This window comes from Coregonus lavaretus (assembly GCF_964263955.1).
Source record: "Coregonus lavaretus genome assembly, chromosome: 29".
In the NCBI taxonomy this organism is placed as follows: domain Eukaryota; kingdom Metazoa; phylum Chordata; class Actinopteri; order Salmoniformes; family Salmonidae; genus Coregonus; species Coregonus lavaretus.
This window is the reverse complement of record NC_140016.1, coordinates 21,091,232-21,110,479: the sequence shown is the minus strand read 5'-3', so window position 1 is coordinate 21,110,479 and position 19,248 is coordinate 21,091,232. Positions and strand designations below refer to the sequence as shown.

General features: G+C 45.2%; 1 protein-coding gene across 1 annotated transcript in view; it reads left to right on the top strand.

The window, feature by feature from the left end:
* Positions 1-19,248, top strand: part of LOC311105345 (uncharacterized protein) — a 42,799-nt gene that overhangs the window by 22,141 nt on the left and 1,410 nt on the right. Inside the window, exons 8-18 of the mRNA XM_084147469.1 lie at positions 3,774-3,884; positions 4,406-4,504; positions 7,129-7,254; positions 9,890-10,032; positions 12,455-12,585; positions 12,734-13,026; positions 15,712-15,838; positions 15,930-16,110; positions 16,205-16,309; positions 16,576-16,623; positions 16,787-16,889. Coding sequence (XP_084003595.1) covers positions 3,774-3,884; positions 4,406-4,504; positions 7,129-7,254; positions 9,890-10,032; positions 12,455-12,585; positions 12,734-13,026; positions 15,712-15,838; positions 15,930-16,110; positions 16,205-16,309; positions 16,576-16,623; positions 16,787-16,889 — 1,467 coding nt within the window. The remainder of the gene's footprint in view (positions 1-3,773; positions 3,885-4,405; positions 4,505-7,128; positions 7,255-9,889; positions 10,033-12,454; positions 12,586-12,733; positions 13,027-15,711; positions 15,839-15,929; positions 16,111-16,204; positions 16,310-16,575; positions 16,624-16,786; positions 16,890-19,248) is intronic.

Here is a 19,248-nt window from a genome sequence, read left to right as displayed (position 1 = left end):
CATTGCATCCATTTAGTGCTCACTTCCACTTTTTAGTGCGCTTTGTGACACCGAGAACTGTCTCAGAATCATAAGGAGGGGCGCCAAAGGATCAGTAATCAGTTTATGATCTACCTACTTTCTCTTCTCTGCTCTTCAGTAGGCATTGTACTGTACCTTCCCTTCTTATCCTAATGAAGTTCATCTTGGTTTGATTCACAAGGAATTGCGCTGTTTCTGACCTCTGAGAAGAAGAATCATTCTGGGTCCAATCTAGGCTTGGGCGGTATACCGTATATACCCTATACCAGGGTATGATTTTCAATACTGGCCCTATTCTTTTTTTTCATGTGTTTTTTTTATTTTTATTTATTCACAAAAAATCAATTGAGCCTGTCACATGGTATGCTTCTTTACAAAGAGGACGTGGAGCAGACTGACGTTTCCTGACGTGACATCCACTGAGCAGCACGAGAGGTGATCAAGTTACACTTGAAATTCACTACTATTGTTTTCCAGCTAAATACCATATAACTATAATTTTAACTATCTAAGTGCCAAATAATTTTTCTCCAGCTCAGGGCCCCAGCTATGCGTTTTGGTTTGCTTACTTGCTAGGTATAGGTGGCTAGCTTGCAAGGTCAAACTTCTGGGTTACAGCAGAGACAATCAATCCCCTCGTGGATCAAGTGTGAGTAGCCTTTTGACATAGTTCTATAACTTGCGCTGGGTTGTCTGTCCTTGCATTTAGTTTATGTTCTCTTGCGCTTGTTAGCATTTATTTAGCATCCGCTATGGAAATTCGTTAGTACTTTTGTTAGAAATGTATACAGTGCATTCGGAAAGTATTCAGACCCCTTCACTTTTTCCACATTTTGTTACATTACAGCCTTATTCTAAAATTGATTAAATAGTTTCCCCTCAGCAATCTAAACACAATACCCCATAATGACAAAGCGAGAACAGGTTTTTAGGAACTTTTGCAAATTTAAAAGTATTCAGACCCTTTGCTATGGAACTCTAAATTGAGCTCTGCTGCATCCTGTTTCCATTGATCATCCTTTTATGTTTCTACAACTTGATTCGAGTCCACCTGTGGTAAATTCAATTGATTGGACATGATTTGGATGCCAAGTGTCACGTCTGGGGGAAACCTGGCACCGCTCATCACCTGGCCAATACCATCCCTACGGTGAAGCATGGTGGAGAGGCAGCATTATGCTGTGTGGCAGGGACTGGGAGACTAGTCAGGATCGAGGGAAAGATGAACGGAGCAAAGTACAGAGAGATCCTTGATGAAAACCTGCTCAGGACCTCAGACTGAGGCGAAGGTTCACCTTCCAACAGGACAATGGCCCTAAGCACACAGTCAAGACAATGCAGGAGTGGCTTCGGGACAAGTCTCTGAATGTCCTTGAGTGTCCCAGCCAGAGCCCAGACTTGAACCCGATCGAACATCTCTGGAGAGACCTGAAAATAGCTGTGCAGCGACGCTCCCCATATAACCTGACAGAGCTTGAGAGGATCTGCGGAGAAGAATGGGAGAAACTCCCCAAATACAGGTGTGCCAAGCTTGTATCGTCATACCCAAAGGTGCTTCAACAAAGTACTGAGTAAAAGGTCTGAATACTTATGTAAATGTGATATTTCCAGGGATTTTTAAATATATAAATTTACTAAAATTGCTAAAGACCTGTTTTTGCTTTGTCATTATGGGGTATTGTGTGTAGATTGATGATGGGGGAAAAAACAATGTAATCCATTTTAGAATAAGACTGTAACGTAACAAAGTGGAGAAAGTCGAGGGGTCTGAATACTTTCCGTATGCACTGTATATACAGTACCAATCAAAAGTTTGGACATACCTACTCATTCAAGGGTTTTTCTTTATTTTTAAAGCTATTTTCTACATTGTAGAATAATAGTGAAGACATCAAAACTATGAAATAACACATATGGAATCATGTAGTAACCAAAAAAGTGTTAAACAAATCAAAATATATTTATATTTTAGATTCTTCAAAGTAGCCACCCTTTGCTTGATGACAGCTTTGCACACTCTTGGCATTCTCTCAACTAGCTTCATGAGGTAGTCACCTGGAATGCATTTCAATTAACAGGTGTGCCTTGTTAATTTGTGGAATTTATTTTCTTCTTAAAGCGTTTGAGCCAATTAGTTGTGTTGTGACAAGTTAGGGATGGTATACAGAAGATAGCCCTATTTGGTAAAAGACCCAAGTCCATATTATGGCAAGAACAGCTCAAAGCAAAGAGAAACGGCAGTCCATCATTACTTTATGTGACATGGTCAGTCAATACGGAAAATTTCAAGAACTTTTAAAGTTTCTTCAAGTGCAGTCACAAAAACCATCAAGCGCTATGATGGAACTGGCTCTCATGAGAACCGCCACAGGAAAGGAAGACCCAGAGTTACCTCTGCTGCAGAGAATGTTCATTAGTTACCAGCCTTAGAAATTGCAGCCCAAATAAGTTCAAGTAACAGACACATCTCAACATTAACTGTTCAGAGGAGGCTGTGTGAATCAGGCCTTCATGGTCGAATTGCTGCAAAGAAACCACTACTTAAAGGACACCAATAAGAAGAGACCTGCTTGGGCCAAGAAACACGAGCAATGGACATTAGATCGGTGGAAATATGTCCTTTGGTCTGATGAGTCCAAATTTGATAATTTTGGTTCCAACCACTGTGTCTTTGTGAGACGCAGAGTAGGTGAACGGATGATCTCCTCGTGGAGCATGGAGGAGGAGGTGTGATGGTATGGGGGTGCTTTGCTGGTAAAACTGTCAAGGATTTATTTAGAATTCAAGGCACACTTAACCAGCATGGCTACCACAGCATTCTGCAGCGATACGCCATCCCATCTGGTTTGAGCTTAGTGGGACTATCATTTAGTTTTTCAACAGGACAATGACCCAACACACCTCCAGGCTGTGTAAGGGCTATTTGACCAAGAAGGAGAGTGATGGAGTGCTGCTTCAGATGACCTGGCCTCCACAATCACCCAACCTCAACCCAATTGAGATTGTTTGGGATGAGTTGGACCGCAGAGTGAAGGAAAAGCAGCCAACAAGTGCTCAGCATATGTGGGAACTCCTTAATGACTGTTGGAAAAGCATTCCAGGTGAAGCTGGTTGAGAGAATGCCTAGAGTGTGCAACGCAAAGGGTGGCTACTTTGAAGAATCTCAAATATAAAATATATTGTGATTTGTTTAACACTTTTTTTTTGGTTACTACATGATTCCATATGTGTTATTTCATAGTTTTGATGTCTTCACTATTATTCTACAATGTAGAAAATAGTAAAAATAAAGAAAAACCCTTGAATTAGTAGGTGTGTCCAAACTTTTGACTGGTGCTGTATATACAATTATTTATTTACATTTGGATAGAAATGGCGGCCCTTGTGTGCACTGCTGGTGATACCGTATACCCCGGTATGGAACAGGAACGGTATGAAGGTATGGAAATCTGGCTACCACCTAACCCTAATCCAATCCTTATCTCTCCACAGCTTCCTTTTCCTCCACCATTGTCAAGAGCCCTTACACACAATGTTGTTTGTTCTCTGTCTCTCTCTCTCACTCACCCCCCCCCTGGGCCTTCCTATGGTCCTATGGTCAGTTGATGGGAATTGTAAGACCAACAGCAGCAATATTTCAGTGTGTGTGTGTTATTTAGAATCTCTAAGACCAACTACAGGAGAATGTAAAGAGAAATGGCTGTGTCACAGCTTCACCGTTTCACCGTGGCTGTCTCCTCGTTGTCTCTCAGGTGCTCGTGTGAGGAGTTCGTCACTGAACCGGTTGCCTAGAAACAAGACAGTCGACCTAGACACTCAGCCCTCTAAGGAAGGCAGAAAAAAGCTTCAGGTGGAACAGACAGGTGCATATTAAGGCCCCAATCTCTATACACCCCCATCAACGCCCAACACAACCATCCTCTTCATGCTCCACACTCCCTCTGATAGGTCTGAGCAACCATTGCCTGGTGTTGCTCTGAAGCTTTAGACAAGGCCATCTTTCCGCACAGTAAACGTGTGCCTATATAGATTAACATAATTCATCTAAAGAGTATTAAGTGGCAAGAAATGTTTTGCATGTTAGAGAGAAAGGGTTTTCTTAAGACTGATTAGTTGACAGATCCAGGCTAACACGATACACTACCGTGGTGCTAGACATCATGTAGCCCTCTATCGAGATAGAGAGCAAGTAATCAGATTATGATCATAGTGTCGTTTAGCCACACAGTCCACGAACATGGACTTCAAGGCCTATTGATTTGTACTGTAATGATATAACAATAACTCTTTATTGAAATCCACGTGATTCTTGAGGGCCTTTCGGGGAACATGCCCCCGCCCCCTCTGTCACTGATAGGCTGTAACCCCACTCTCCTGTCTGTAGGCCCCTCCCTGAAGAAGAGAAGCTCCTCCCTGACACGAGCTGGGGGGGGCAGAACGCCGACCCCCTCCAAGCTCGATAAGGGGACGTCAGACGACCAAGGTGGCTAGCATGAACCAAGTTTATATTTTATATTCTTGTCCTTGTCTCCTCCTTTTGTAATAACAAGCACGCATCTCCTCCTCTCCGACATTTGTCTGCTCACTCACTTCACTCATTCAGCTCCTAGTGCTGATTTTGTATGCGCAAGCTGGGGAGGGTTAGGCAGTTCAGGCATACTGTTGGTGCAGTGATTGTAAAGTGCAACAAGGTAGTGATTTGTAACTTCCAAACCGGCCTTCATCCCTTTCCTCCACTCTTTCCCTCTCTCTCTCCAGGTGTGCTCTTCTCTAGCCAACACTGTACACCCTCGACTGCCCCGAACTCCTGTCCCTCTGTCTGTCCCTGGTCTCTACCAGGGGCTTTCTCTGGTGCCTCGTGTCACTAATTCACCCCACTCTACCAGGGGCTCTCTGGTGGCTCGTGTCACTAACTCACCCCACTCTACCAGGGGCTCTCTCTGGTGCCTCGTCACTAAATCACCCCACTCTACCAGGGGCTCTCTCTGGTGCCTCGTGTCACAAACTCACCACACTCTTTCTCTAACAGATCTCTCCTCTATTGTTGCTTGCCTGCTGTGTTTAACTCTCAGCTAATCTTGTCTTAACCCCCCCCTCTCTCCCCTCTCTCTCGTTCCTTTGAGCTGCTAAGCAGCAGGAATGGCTCCTAACTAACACAATGTTTTGTTTGTTGGTCACAATGTGTTTGTTGTTTTGCCTGCAGATGACGTTTGTAAGCAGTGGATTTGACACATGGGGTCTCGTGCCCCACGGTGTGTGTCAGTGCCATCCCACTGTAGCTCCTAGGGTCTAGAAAGCACTGTGTTAACCATATCCCACTGCATCCAACATACTGTATGTCTGTTAACCATATCCCACTGCATCCAACATACTGTATGTCTGTTAATCATATCCCACTGCATCCAACATACTGTATGTCTGTTAACCATATCCCACTGCATCCAACATACTGTATGTCTGTTAACCATATCCCACTGCATCCAACATACTGTATGTCTGTTAACCATATCCCACTGCATCCAACATACTGTATGTCTGTTAACCATATCCCACTGCATCCAACATACTGTATGTCTGTTAACCATATCCCACTGCATCCAACATACTGTATGTCTGTTAACCATATCCCACTGCATCCAACATACTGTATGTCTGTTAACCATATCCCACTGCATCCAACATACTGTATGTCTGTTAACCATATCCCACTGCATCCAACATACTGTATGTCTGTTAACCATATCCCACTGCATCCAACATACTGTATGTCTGTTAACCATATCCCACTGCATCCAACATACTGTATGTCTGTTAACCATATCCCACTGCATCTAACATACTGTATGTCTGTTAACCATATCCCACTGCATCTAACATACTGTATGTCTTGTAGTAGTTGTTCTCATTTACAGGGCAAATAGTTTCTCAGTGATGTGAGATGCCATGAACTGTTTAAATATCCTTTTAGTTTGAGTTGATAACAATCTTTGAATCTCCCATACTGTGTTAGAGGAATCCCACAACGAGCCATCCATGTCTGTTCTTAAAACCTGGATCCCTTCACTAACCAGACAGGGAAAACTCTCCCATCCCCAACCGTTCCTAACCACGTTTCCTAGCCGACCCTGACCTCCAATCAGTCTGCAGCTTCACAACTGGATCTGAAGCAGTTTAGGGGTCTGGCTCCATGCTTTAAGAGGCTGGCCCACTCTACATCTAACAAATTAGTGTCTGCAACAGATGTCCCCTCTCTGTCAGGGAGCCTGAAGGAGGCCTCGATGCAAATCCCTTCATCCAAAGTGCCAAACAGGAATATAGAGCAACGGACAATTTTATTTTAACATTTCTGTTTATCAACCTTTGCTACTGGGATACTGTGCTTCCATAGGAACCAAGGGGGAACTGTATTCCTTCATTTCGTGAGATCAAGAGCTCTTGGTTTCTACTGTCAGACTCCAGGTCTCCTGCTAATATGTACAAGTGATCGGTACTCCACTGTCTATTCACATATAGTGGGCAGGGCCTAGAATTACCGTCTTGGTTTGGCAATTTCAATTTAAGACTAAATTCTTGTTCTTTCCAATACAAAGCACTGCTATAGTCTGAACAGTAGAAACCAGAGAGTACTTGCGCACTCTTACTTTGAGCCCTTACCTCCATGTTCCATGTCCTCCCTATCCACCCCATAGCACACCCCCTCTCCTGTCTGGGGACTGAGCTCACTAACACCCTTTTTACCCCCCAGCATCCCCTCTGCACCAGGGACACCTTGATTAGACCTCACTTGTAGTCCTCTTAAGTTGCTCGACAATCACTCTGGGTCTGTGTCCCAATACTCTTTCCTGGTCTCCTTGTCTTCATTCCCACTGGGTGGAATGGGTGAAAGGACTAGGTTTCCACAAGGACTCCCTTTAAGACTATTGAGACACAGCCTTGGTTTCTTATGTGGATTCTCTCCTGTTACTGGTTGAAATCACATGGTGACCCCCCCCAAATCCCACCCCTTTCTTTGTGTTGACCCTCATCCCCCACCCCTCGCCTCCTTCTTTTTCTTCTTGTTTTGGCTTCTCAATTTTTTGGGGGGTTCGGCTTGTTCCGGACGTGTAGCTCGCAAGCCCCTGGCGAGCCAAGTGGACGGAGGGTTCCTCAGTCGCCTGCTCACCCCCACCCAGGCCTCACTAGCTAGGAGCAAGAGCGCTGCAGCCCTGTCGGCCGAAGGAGGCAACGCCCCAGGTAACCCCCACAGAAGAGACCCCCTGTAGAGAGTGAGGACCCAGCAACGCACAGGGACCCCCCCACCCCGCTGCTGTCCTCCATTATATCACTAGCTACAGTATAAGATAATACCACCTCAAGCCACACCCCTGTCCTCCATTATATCACTAGGTACAGTATAAGATAATACCACCTCAAGCCACACCCCTGTCCTCCATTATATCACTAGCTACAGTATAAGATAATACCACCTCAAGCCACACCCCTGTCCTCCATTATATCACTAGCTACAGTATAAGATAATACCACCTCAAGCCACACCCCGGTCCTCCATTATATCACTAGCTACAGTATAAGATATTACCACCTCAAGCCACACCCCTGTCCTCCATTATATCACTAGCTACAGTATAAGATAATACCACCTCAAGCCACACCCCTGTCCTCCATTATATCACCAGTTAGTAGCTATAAAACACCCACCCCAGGTCCCTATTATGTCACTGGATGTATAGACATATATCTCTAGCCCAGACTCCTGCTGCTGGCTAGGCAAATCCTTTGACGCAAACTGGCCTGTGTTATTTTTTGTGGTGGTGGTTATGTTGTCCAGTGGCTATAGGCTGGAGTCCAGGGGTGGCTATAGGCTGGAGTCCAGGGGTGGCTATAGGCTGGAGTCCAGGGGTGGCTATAGGCTGGAGTCCAGGGGTGGCTATAGGCTGGAGTCCAGGGGTGGCTATAGGCTGGAGTCCAGGGGTGGCTATAGGCTGGAGTCCAGGGGTGGCTATAGGCTGGAGTCCAGGGGTGGCTATAGGCTGGAGTCCAGGGGTGGCTATAGGCTGGAGTCCAGGGGTGGCTATAGGCTGGAGTCCAGGGGTGGCTATAGTCTCGAGTACAGGGGTGGCTTAAGGCTATATTACTGTTGACAGGCCCTGCTTGGTCAGTGGTACATGTCTTGAACATAATGTATTTTCCAGTAAAAGTACTCTCGTGATCACAAGGTTGTGCATACATATGTAGATGTACGCCACACACATACACGTGCAGGACCTGCTCACATGCACTCAGAGCTCAGACACAATTGGCTGGGGTGTGTGTAGAGTCTTAATAATTATAATAATAATAATTAGTCATTTAGCAGACGCTCTTATCCAGAGCGACTTACAGGAGCAATTAGGGTTAAGTGCCTTGCTCAAGGGCACATCGACAGATTTTTCACCTAGTCGGCTCGGGATTAGAACCAGCGACCTTTCGGTTACTGGCACAACGCTCTTAACCACTAAGCTACCTGCCGCCCTCCTTGGCTGGGAGCTGGTTTGGTGTGCCTGAGGAGCCTTGGGAATCAGAGTTCACGCTGGGTGGCTTTGCACTAAGCTGCTTTCCTGTGGGCCCAGTGCAGCCCGCGGCTGGTTGCCTGAGAGAGAATGAGTGTTGTTGTTTGTGCTGGTAATGAACCCAGAGAGCTGGAGACTTGCTAGACAGTAGTAAGAACCTGAGTCTCAAACCACAGACCAGCAGCTTACACTGGCTTGCTATATGAAAGACTTACTCCTTTAGCACCCTTATAGAGGGGCTAGCTACTCATTGTGGGTTACAAATTGACTAGGCAAGTAAGGGTTGTGAGCATGATGTAGCCAAATATACTGGAATACGCAGTGGTGTAGCTGACGTGAAGAATTTGTCCTATTCAACTTTGGGGTTTTTGATTTGGATTGGATTCAAGCTGGAAAGAATATTGTGTGGCATTGGCATACTAGGCTAAGCCCCCAAAGCACTGTCTTTAAAACAAAGGAAATGCTGGAAATCCTGACCAGGGACCTCACGATACCATATTATCACAATACTTTTACATTTACGTCATTTAGCAGACGCTCTTATCCAGAGCGACTTACAAATTGGACTTAGGAGCCGATACGATATACAGTATATTGTGATTCTCACGATTTATATATGTGTAAAAGTGCTGAAAACAAATTGGCTCCCGATTTAAAAAGAAGACTGAGAACAAGATATGAAGGAAAAATACTGGTGTTTTGGTACAGCCGACTAGAGCAAAAATAATGTTGTGATATTGTCAAAAAGAATATTGCAATATATATCGTAAAAGATTATATCCCAACATTCCCCCCCATCACTATGAATGAGTACTAGCAATTAAGCCCTCCTCCAGCATGCTTGAGTGTTGCTATTGGATTGTGATGGTTTGGGGTGTTTCTAGACTAATGTGTGTATGTGAGCGCTGCCAGCGTATGCTGCATTGGTGTGATGATTTTGTGACGGTGGTGGGTTGTGTGTGACCTGTGTTCAGTGTCTGATGTGGGGGTGTGCTCATTGCTGTGGTGTGTCAATGTGTTTTGCTATGTGCAGCACCGGAGCTTTGGCACCAATCAGGGGATGCCAGTCCATCAGTCTGTCCCTGCCTCTCTCTGGCTCCACCCTCCAGCCCTGCCATGCTTCAACAACCAACCGTGTGTTACCATAATCTAACACTAGGTTGTGTTTTGTGCTCTTATCCCCCGAACCATCATCTTCCTCTCTTTCTACTCTCTCTCTTTTTCCCCATGCCTCTGCTTTGCTCACCCAACTCGGCTGCTTCTACCCTCGCTCCCATTGGCTGGTTTCCCTGCGCTGCGATGACTGTGTCCTTTACCAGAGTGTCACCTGTGTCCTCGCTCAGCCTCGGCCAGCCCCCTGAACCCAATGCAGCGAGGACCCCTGCGCAGCCGCAGCATCGACCGGCAGAAGAGCGCCACCCTGCCCACCTCCGCCTCGGCAGACCAACTGAACCCCTCACTGGTGAGACGTCATGAATTTGGAAGACATATGAAGACATATAATTATCATTAATAGAATGGACATATGAAGACATAGAATTAGCATTAATAGAATGGACCTATGAAGACATTGAATTAGCATTAATAGAATGGACATTTAGTAGACATAGAATTAGCATTAATAGAATGGACATTTGTTAGACATAGAATTAGCATTAATAGAATGGACATGGAAGACATAGAATTAGCATTAGCAGAATGGACATATGGTCTGGGGCATGCATAGAGCACTTAGGACTAATGTGTTCATGTGCATGATGGAAAACTGTTAATGGGGTTGTGATCAGGTCTTGTCTCGACTGTTTAAATGTAGCGACTTAGTAGTCAGCTATGCATGCATAGTTTCTGCATTCTTAGCAGGGACAGTCCCCTCCCAGATCATCAAAATGAATGAAGGAGCAGGTGAAGGAGACAGTGGAAATGTAGGCCATGTAAAGGTGTGTGGGTTGTCTTTCCCAGAAGCCCTTTGGACACCAGGATAAAGTTACAGGAACAAGGTGCTTAAAGCCATGATAACACTATCTCGCCAAACCTGCAATGATACGGTGTTAGACAAAATAAACCCAGTATACAAATGTCACTCATTTATATGCATGCATCCTGTATAATTTGCCAGTCAAAGCAGCCCTGTGGGTTATCCATCCATGATACAGATCTGAGAGCTGTGTTCTCTCAGAATCACACTGCTCTCCCACGACATTGTTCACTAGAGAAAAGCTTTGTTCACTCTTGGTGCATTAAAGATGTTTACCAAACAATTCAATAAGACCAGGATGCCACTACTGCGTTCAAGTGTTTTAGCCCCCAAGTAGATTCATTGGGCATTAACAGAGTCATGTTAGCCTCGAGACATGTTCCATGCAGCCTGAGGCAAGCTCGTTCAGTGTCCTCCACTGCCTGGCTCTCTCTCCCTCCCTGTCCTTTCTCCATGTTACTCCATGGATATGAAGGAGCACTATTGTCACAGACAGATGGACAAAGGAGCCCACAACAGGCTGAGTACAGTAGGAGTGGCTGGCTGTGGCTGGGTCAGGCCATGCAGAGCAAGACAGGCAGAAGAGCGGGCCACACCCTGGGTCTTGGGCTGCCTTTCAATAGCCTAAGGTGGCTTCTTCCCCTTGTCTCTTTTCCTCCACTGACTGGACAGGTGAAAGCAAATTCCTGGTAGGTAGCCTCCATCTTGTTTTGACCTAGTCTGGTAGGTAGCCTCCATCTTGTTTTGACCTTGTCTGGTAGGTAGCCTCCATCTTGTTTTGACCTAGTCTGGTAGGTAGCCTCCATCTTGTTTTGACCTTGTCTGGTAGTTAGCTTCCATCTTGTTTTGACCTAGTCTGGTAGGTAGCCTCCATCTTGTTTTGACCTAGTCTGTGTTTCCAGATCAGCAAGGATGAATGAGATAAGGAGATGAAGCCCCTTTAGACTATTGAGATGTGTCCTCGAGTGTCCTATTCAAGGAGACAGTCAAGTACAGCCTAGGGAGAGATTGCAGAGACCGAGAGACTCATGGGTAGGTATCTCCCCAATGCTTTAGAGGACACATCTATGCGCTATCCAGAGTGCACATTTAAAGGGAGACATGCTGCTCCTATGATGCGGGCAGACATGCCAGTGTGTTTGTGTGTGTGCTTGTCCATGCACTTTTCCTCTCAGTGATTAGCTGGTGTAAATCTCCAGTGAGAATGGAAGGTACTCTGTGTGGTGACGAATAGGAGGGGACGGCGCTCCTCGTATAAAACCATCCCTCTCTTCCAGTCTCCTCTCCTCACAGTAGAATGATCATACATCGCATGCGCTTTGTCTTGTCTGCTTTGTGAAAGCTTTGAAAGCTATTTCTACCCCACATGAAGCAAATAGTTTAGCACTAAATGCACACTGCTCTTTTACTAAGCAGTGTTCAGATAAACCCTGACTAAATAGTTATACAGCCGTACACACACAAACCTCTCCTGAGTTTGGCATGCGTGTCAGTTTACGTGTGTGTCCGTCTGTTGTTTTGCCAGGTGAGGGTGACCTTGCTGTGCCCGTCAGCATGTTTTCAGACCCCCCTCGTGGCATGTCGGCTTTAAAAAAATAGATTTATTTGAATCAGACATGCCCACATGGTAACCTTCACGGTGACGGTCAGTGCTGTGACGTTATTTAAAGCCTGCTGTGACAACATGGGAGACTGTGTCTGTCTGTGTCATGGATCAGGTGCTATCTGGTCACTCCATGTTATTGATGCACTTCTACTGGTTCACTGTATTCTCATGAAGGGTTGCATTTCTAGTGTTAATCCTACATGTGTTATTTTAAGGATACCCTAGCCGGATGACTCGCTCCAGTTTGGATGCTAAGACGTAATGGACTGAATTGTCCCTCTCTCTCTCTTTGTGGAACGACAGAAGGAGAAACGGTTCTCGTCGCCCGGAGGGAAACGCCCCGCCTCGCCCTCCAACATAGCGGGACGCCACCGCTCGCCCTCCCCCGCCCCTCTCCCCGCCAGCAAGAGAACCCCCTCCCCCAGTGCAGCAAAGTAAGACATCACATCTCTCCCTAGAAAATGTGTTAACAATATTCCATATAAAACAATATTCAATATTTCTTGTTTAATTGTGTACTATTGAAATTGTTTAGATTTGTTGGATAATTGATAACTGTCAAATCTTGTCTCCCCTCTACAGGCAAAGCCCCCGTAACCGTCCCCCGTCACCCGGAGGTATCAAACATCGCCCCCCTTCCCCCCAGCTCAGCTCGGCCAAGCCCCCATCCCCCCAGCCCACCTCTGCCAAGCCACCACCCATCCAGAGACCGGCCCTCACCCCAACCGGCCCCCCCACCCTGCGGAAGAAAGACTCCAAGCCAAAGGACCTGTGTCCCATCCAGGCTGTGGCCCCCCAGTCCCCAGAACCCCCCCAGACCAGCACAACACCGACCCCTACAACTACCACCTCCAGTAAGACCAAAGACAAGGACGGTGAGTAAAGAGGACCTCCAACCTTACATACGTCAACCTCACTAAGATCACCTTTCTCTCTGGGCTGAGTTAGCTATTTACCTCTGGTAGTACCACAGTCATGACATAGGGCTAAAATCTCACTTGAGTAAGGACTTTGCCGAGCTCAGATTAAGCAAGAATAAACGCCAACAATCTCAGTCTTATGAGACTCACTTTCTTCTAATAATGAGACTGTAAGCCCCTGAGGCAGTGGTTTGGAAACCCTGTATTGTATTACTCAGTTCCCATAAAGGGCATCAGCCTCTGCTCTGTCCTCTATCCGGATGTATCTAAATTATCTATGGCAGTGATCATCAACTAGATTCAGCCGCGGGCCAATTTTTTTTCTTGAGTGGATGGTCGGGGGGGCCAGAACATAATTATAAATAATTTGTAGACTGCAAATTGACTGCAAGAAGCCCAAACAGATATAATATTTGATTAAAATGTCATTTCAAACCTTGTTTACATTTGTATATGATCTCTCTATTATGTGTGGAAGTACTAGGGAACAGATTTCCCAAATTAAAATCACTTGTAGCTGATTTCCTGGTGTTAAAAAAATAAAAAATAAAATATATATATATATATATAAATAATAATAATATGCCATTTAGCAGACGCTTTTATCCAAAGCGACTTACAGTCATGCGTGCATAATTATTTTTTTTTTGTGTATGGGTGGTCCCGGGGATCGAACCCACTACCTTAGCGTTACAAGCGCCGTGCTCTACCAGCTGAGCTACAGAGGACCACATATATATTATATGTATGTGTGTATGTCCAACAATGAAAATTCACATGGCTTAATACCTCAGTTTCACCACAGTGGGTTCCTCTCCTGTGCGGTTCATTAGCAAGGGAAAGTGACATGCCAGCCCCAGCAGCAGCTTAGTGTGTAGCTGTAAATTCTCTGTGGACCAGCACAACCAGCTGTAGTTACATCCCGTTAGCCCTAGAGAGGTCTAGTACCCCCTTCTGGTCAGAGTCCTGTACTACTACTGTAGAACTCATTAGGAGATGGTTAAGGCCAGGGTTAATGGATGGTGTGTGTGCTGCAGCCCCTCACTGCTCCCAATATGACTTATTCTGCAGTAGGAGACAGAGATCTCATTATGACCAGCAGCCACAGAGATGGTCGTGTGAAATCGGTTTCCACACTTTGTTTTACCCTCTTGCTCTCTCTGTCTTCTTCCTTTCTCTTACTGTCTTTTTCCTTTCTCTTTCTCTCTCACTTTCTGTGTGTGTCTCTCTCTCTCTGTACTCCCTAGTAGTTTAGGTATGCATCTGTAGTGTTTGGTGCTATGACTGCTGTGTGGTTATTATGTTGTGTCTTGGTTATGTCATTTAAAGGAAAGGTTCACCCATTTTGAATGTTTTATGGTTTTAGTGCATCTGAGTGATGTTCTATCGATTCCCAGGGTCATTTCATGTGTATCTGAGTAATTGGCGTTCGAGCAGGCAGAAATCCGTCTGTTATGACGTAGCATTGTGATAAAGTTGCTCTCACTACACTGGAAGTTAATAGGAATAAGTCTGTCATACACGTCAGATTTCAATTCTGGCCGATGTCATAACTCGGGAGGATGTCATCTCTCGAATGAACCGTTAATCATATTTTTGCGATATTCCTACCATCTATCAATGTGTTATTTAACGGAGGGTCTAACACATTTTACCTGTTTGTCTGCCTCTTTAGTCCAGGGTGCATTGCATGGTGCTGTTGCCAGATATATTATAGAAATGAGATAGGAATCCAATGAATGAAGGAACGTATAACGCCCCACCAAGCAGACTGTCAACCAATTGCGTTCACGTTAGGTGCCAGTATGAAAATGTATGCACTCACTAACTGTAAGTCGCTCTGGATAAGAGCGTCTGCTAAATGACTAAAATGTAAATGTAACGTTGTGATGCTGTGTCAAGCGGTTGCTAAGGTAATCGTCGCGCAATCCCTTCTCAAAGTCAGTGTATATGTCGAGAAACGTGCCTATTTTCCTCGAAAGTACGTAATGTCACGATTCTAAAGCTATACGATACTATAGATGGCAAGTTAATTATCTCACATCTCGGAAAAGATTTGTAATGTTGTACTTCTTGTTGACGAAATTCGTGCTAATGTTGGGTTTTTGAGCTAGCGCCCAATAGACTCCCATTCACTCCTTGAAGGAGAGTGCTCCTTCTCCCAGAATCGCCCAGAATGCACCGCGTGGCCCATTTGACATTTCCTATCACCTCAAAAGTGTATCTGCCGTTACGAATGTCAGACTACTCTGTGAGGCACATCGATCTGCAGGTTGAACATGGTGAGATTGTAGACTCCTAAATTGATAGTGCAGTTTGTTTAGGTGATTTTACAGTTAACGAGCTACTTCACATGCTGATATTGTTGTTGGCATTATTGTGTGTAGCCCATAGAGAGAGCATTGCATTGTGGATTTTGCAGGCGACTTCAGCCGCAACAGATTTCCACAACGATTTTCCATGTTGCTACCAACCTTATAATAACACCAAAATGAAACATTTGTTCACAAAAATAATGTTCTCACATATTAGTGTTATTTAACACTGTAAATTAAAGCAATGAGTGGTTTTGGGTGGATTTTTCCTTTAATGAGAAGATATATTAACTAACCTCCTGGTTGGCTCCTATCTGTCTCTCAGACAAGTCCATGGCGGGCACCAACTCGGCTGCCGAAGCCGCCATGATCCTTGCAGAGAACCGCCGTCTGGCGCGGGAGAAGAAGGAGAGAGAGGAGGCACTCCGAGTACTGAGAGAGGAGGAGGAGAAGTAAGGAAACGGCTGATGCTACTAGAACCCGTTCAGGTCGTCTCACCATCTCTCTGTGGGGGGACATTGACCTCTCCTATCTTATCTACAGGCTGAGGAAGGAGGAAGAGAAACGCTTGGCCGAGGAGGCACGGTTGAAACGCCTGGAGGAGGAGAGGAGGCTGGCGGAGGAGAGGAAGAAAAAGGAGGAGGAGGACGCTCTTATGGCAGAGGCAGACAGAGAGAGACTGGAGGCAGAGGAGGCCGAGAGACAGGCTGAGCTACAGAAAGAGGTAGGGACACGCAGACACATTGACAGTGTTGTTGGTGTAATTTATTGTTTGATTGGTTGCTTGTGTGATTGACAACCTGTTTGTCCAATCGCAGCGTGAAGAGGCGGAGGCACAGGCTGCAATTGATGCAGAGAAGGTCCGCATTGAGAGGGAGAGGGTAATGGCCCAGAACCAACAGGAACGCATGGAGAGGAAGAAGGTGGGTGGAGAATCACCATTTCATCATACATGCTTTATCATACACACTGCACACATTGACTGTATGTTCTGAGTAACATGTTCATCATACACATTCAGTATGCACACTCAGTGAAAATAGCCCCTACATCCACTCCCTGTATACGAACACTTTAACGTAAAAGCAGTCCAACCATTTTATAACTTGTATTACATTGAGCATGTCTGCACGGTGTAATTTGCCAGAAATTGTTGACATGAATCTCCCTGTTGCTCTTCGACTTGCAGAGAATTGAGGAGATCATGAAGAGAACCAGAAAAGGGGAGCAAGAAAAGGTGAGTTCAAATTTCTCAAGCTATGATATCTCCATGGAAACTGTGCTTTCTACAATAGCCAAGTCTGCTTGGATAAGCACACCTAGTAATCCTTGCACATACTTGATACATATTTTAACTTGTACGCATTTTGACCGGCACTCTGTCCCTGTGTCCTGTGTAGAGAGATGAAGATGATGATGATGATGATGATGATGATGACATACAGGATGAAGAGGGAGAGGAGGAGGGGGGCGAAGAAGAAACCAACTGTGACGACACCAAGGGTAACTGTCCACCGTCAATTAACCATCCCTTGGAGCTGGGTGATATGAACAAAAACCCATATCATAAATTGACTGAATTATAGCGATTTTTAAATAGAACGATTAACATGATAACATTAATGTGTACTGCAACTACTACTTTAGATGTTGTAGCTACAGTGCATTCGGAGAGTGTTCAGACCCCTTGACCTTTTCCACATTTTGTTACATTTCAGTCTTATTCTAAAATTGATTAAATTGATTTTTTTCCTCATCAATCTACACACAATACCCCATAATGACAAAGCAAAAACAGGTTTTTAATTTATACAAAATTAAAAACGGAACTATAACATTTACGTAAGTATTCAGCCCCTTTACTCAGTACTTTGTTGAAGCACCTTTGGCAGCGATTACAGCCTAGAGTCTTCTAGGGTATGATACTATAAGCTTGGCACACCTGTATTTGGGGAGTTTCTCTCATTCTCTCTGCAGATCCTCTCAAGCTCTGTCAGGTTGGATGGGGAGCGTCTTTGCACAGCTATTTTCAGGTCTCTCCAGAGATGTTAAATCAGGTTCAAGTCTGAGTTCTGGCTGGGCCACTCAAGGACATTCAGAGACTTGTCCCGAAGCCACTCCTGAGTTGTCTTGGCTGTGTGCTTAGGGTCGTTGTCCTGTTGGAAGGTGAACCTTCACCCCAGTCTGAGGTCCTGAGAGCTTTGGAGCAGGTTTTCATCAAGGCTCGCTCTGTACTTTGCTCCGTTCATGTTTTCCTCGATCCTGACTAGTCTCCCAGTCCCTGCCACTTCACCGTAGGGATGGTACCAGGGTTCCTCCAGACGTGACGCTTGGCATTCAGGCCAAAGAGTTCAATCTTGGTTTCATCAGACCAGAGAATCTTGTTTCTCATGGTCTGAGATTCTTTAGGTGCCTTTTAGCAAACTCCAAGGGGGCTGTCATGTGCCTTTTACTGAGGAGTGGCTTCCGTCTTGCCACTCTACCATAAAGGCCTGATTGGTAGAGTCGCCAGATTGCTCAGTTTGGCCGCGTGGCCTTCTCTAGGAAGAGTCTTGGTGGTTCCAAACTTCTTCCATTTAAGAATGATGGAGGCCACTGTGTTCTTGGGGACCTTCAATGCTGCAGAAATGTTTTGGTACCCTTCCCCAGAACTGTGCCTCAACACAATCCTGTCTCGGAGCTCTACGGACAATTCCTTCGACCTCATGGCTTGGTTTTTGCTCTGACATGCACTGTCAATTGTGGGACCTTATATAGACAGGTGTGTGCCTGTCCAAATCATGTCCAATCAATTGAATTTACCACAGGTGGACTCCAATCAAGTTGTAGAAACATCAAGGCTGATCAATGGAAACAGGATGCACCTGAGCTCAATTTTGAGTCTCATAGCAAAGGGTCTGAATACTTTTGTAAATAAGGTCTTTCTGTTTTTTATTTTTAATAAATATACAAACATTTCTAAACCTGTTTTCACTTTGTCATTATGGAGGATTGTGTAGATTGATTAGATGTTTTGTTTATTTAATACATTTTAGAATAAGGCATTCAAATGTTTCAACAAAATTGGGATCCTTAACATTAAGAAAAATCCCTAACCAAAAAACAAAGTTGTATTTTTGTATTGCAAAATTTTAATCACAATGCAGTTATAACAAAACATATTATTTTCTGTGCTATAGCCTAACTAGACGATAGGCTATAAAGGCCTGGGGAAAGAGGGGAAGAGGCCAACTTTAGGCTACTCAAGGCATGCAAACCAAGACGCTGTGCGATCCAGATTACCAAGACATTCTTTCTGCCTGCCCCTCCTCTCTCTCCCTCGCTCTGGCTTGCCTGCTCTTGCTCTTCGCCAGAGACCTGTATATGATGACGATATGCTCATGTCTCCGCCCTAACAATAGGAGTCGTTGTCCCAAAGGCGGGAAGGCAGGCGACAAGCTCAGGTCCAAAATAAGCCCATAGAAATGCATTGGGCTTATTTTAGACTGATTTTGGCGAGTGAAACCTCTCGCTTCGCCTCTTCCTCTGAGTCTTTGCTAATGATGCTAGTGTGTGTTCAGTCTTCGGTGTGTTGAGTGTAGAATATCCTAGCCTATTCATTGATGATAGGCCCTGCTTTACTGAAGTTGCGAGACATGGCAAGCCAAGAAATTGCGAGATACAGCATTCCATTGCGTGATACAGCTTTTGATTGCCGATAGATAGGCCTAGTGCACGGTTCTGACTGTCTGGTGGCTGACCTGCCCTATACTGATAGATAGGCCTAGTGCACGGTTCTGACTGTCTGGTGGCTGACCTGCCCTATACTGATAGATAGGCCTAGTGCACGGTTCTGAATGACTGCCTGCTGGCCGACCTGCCT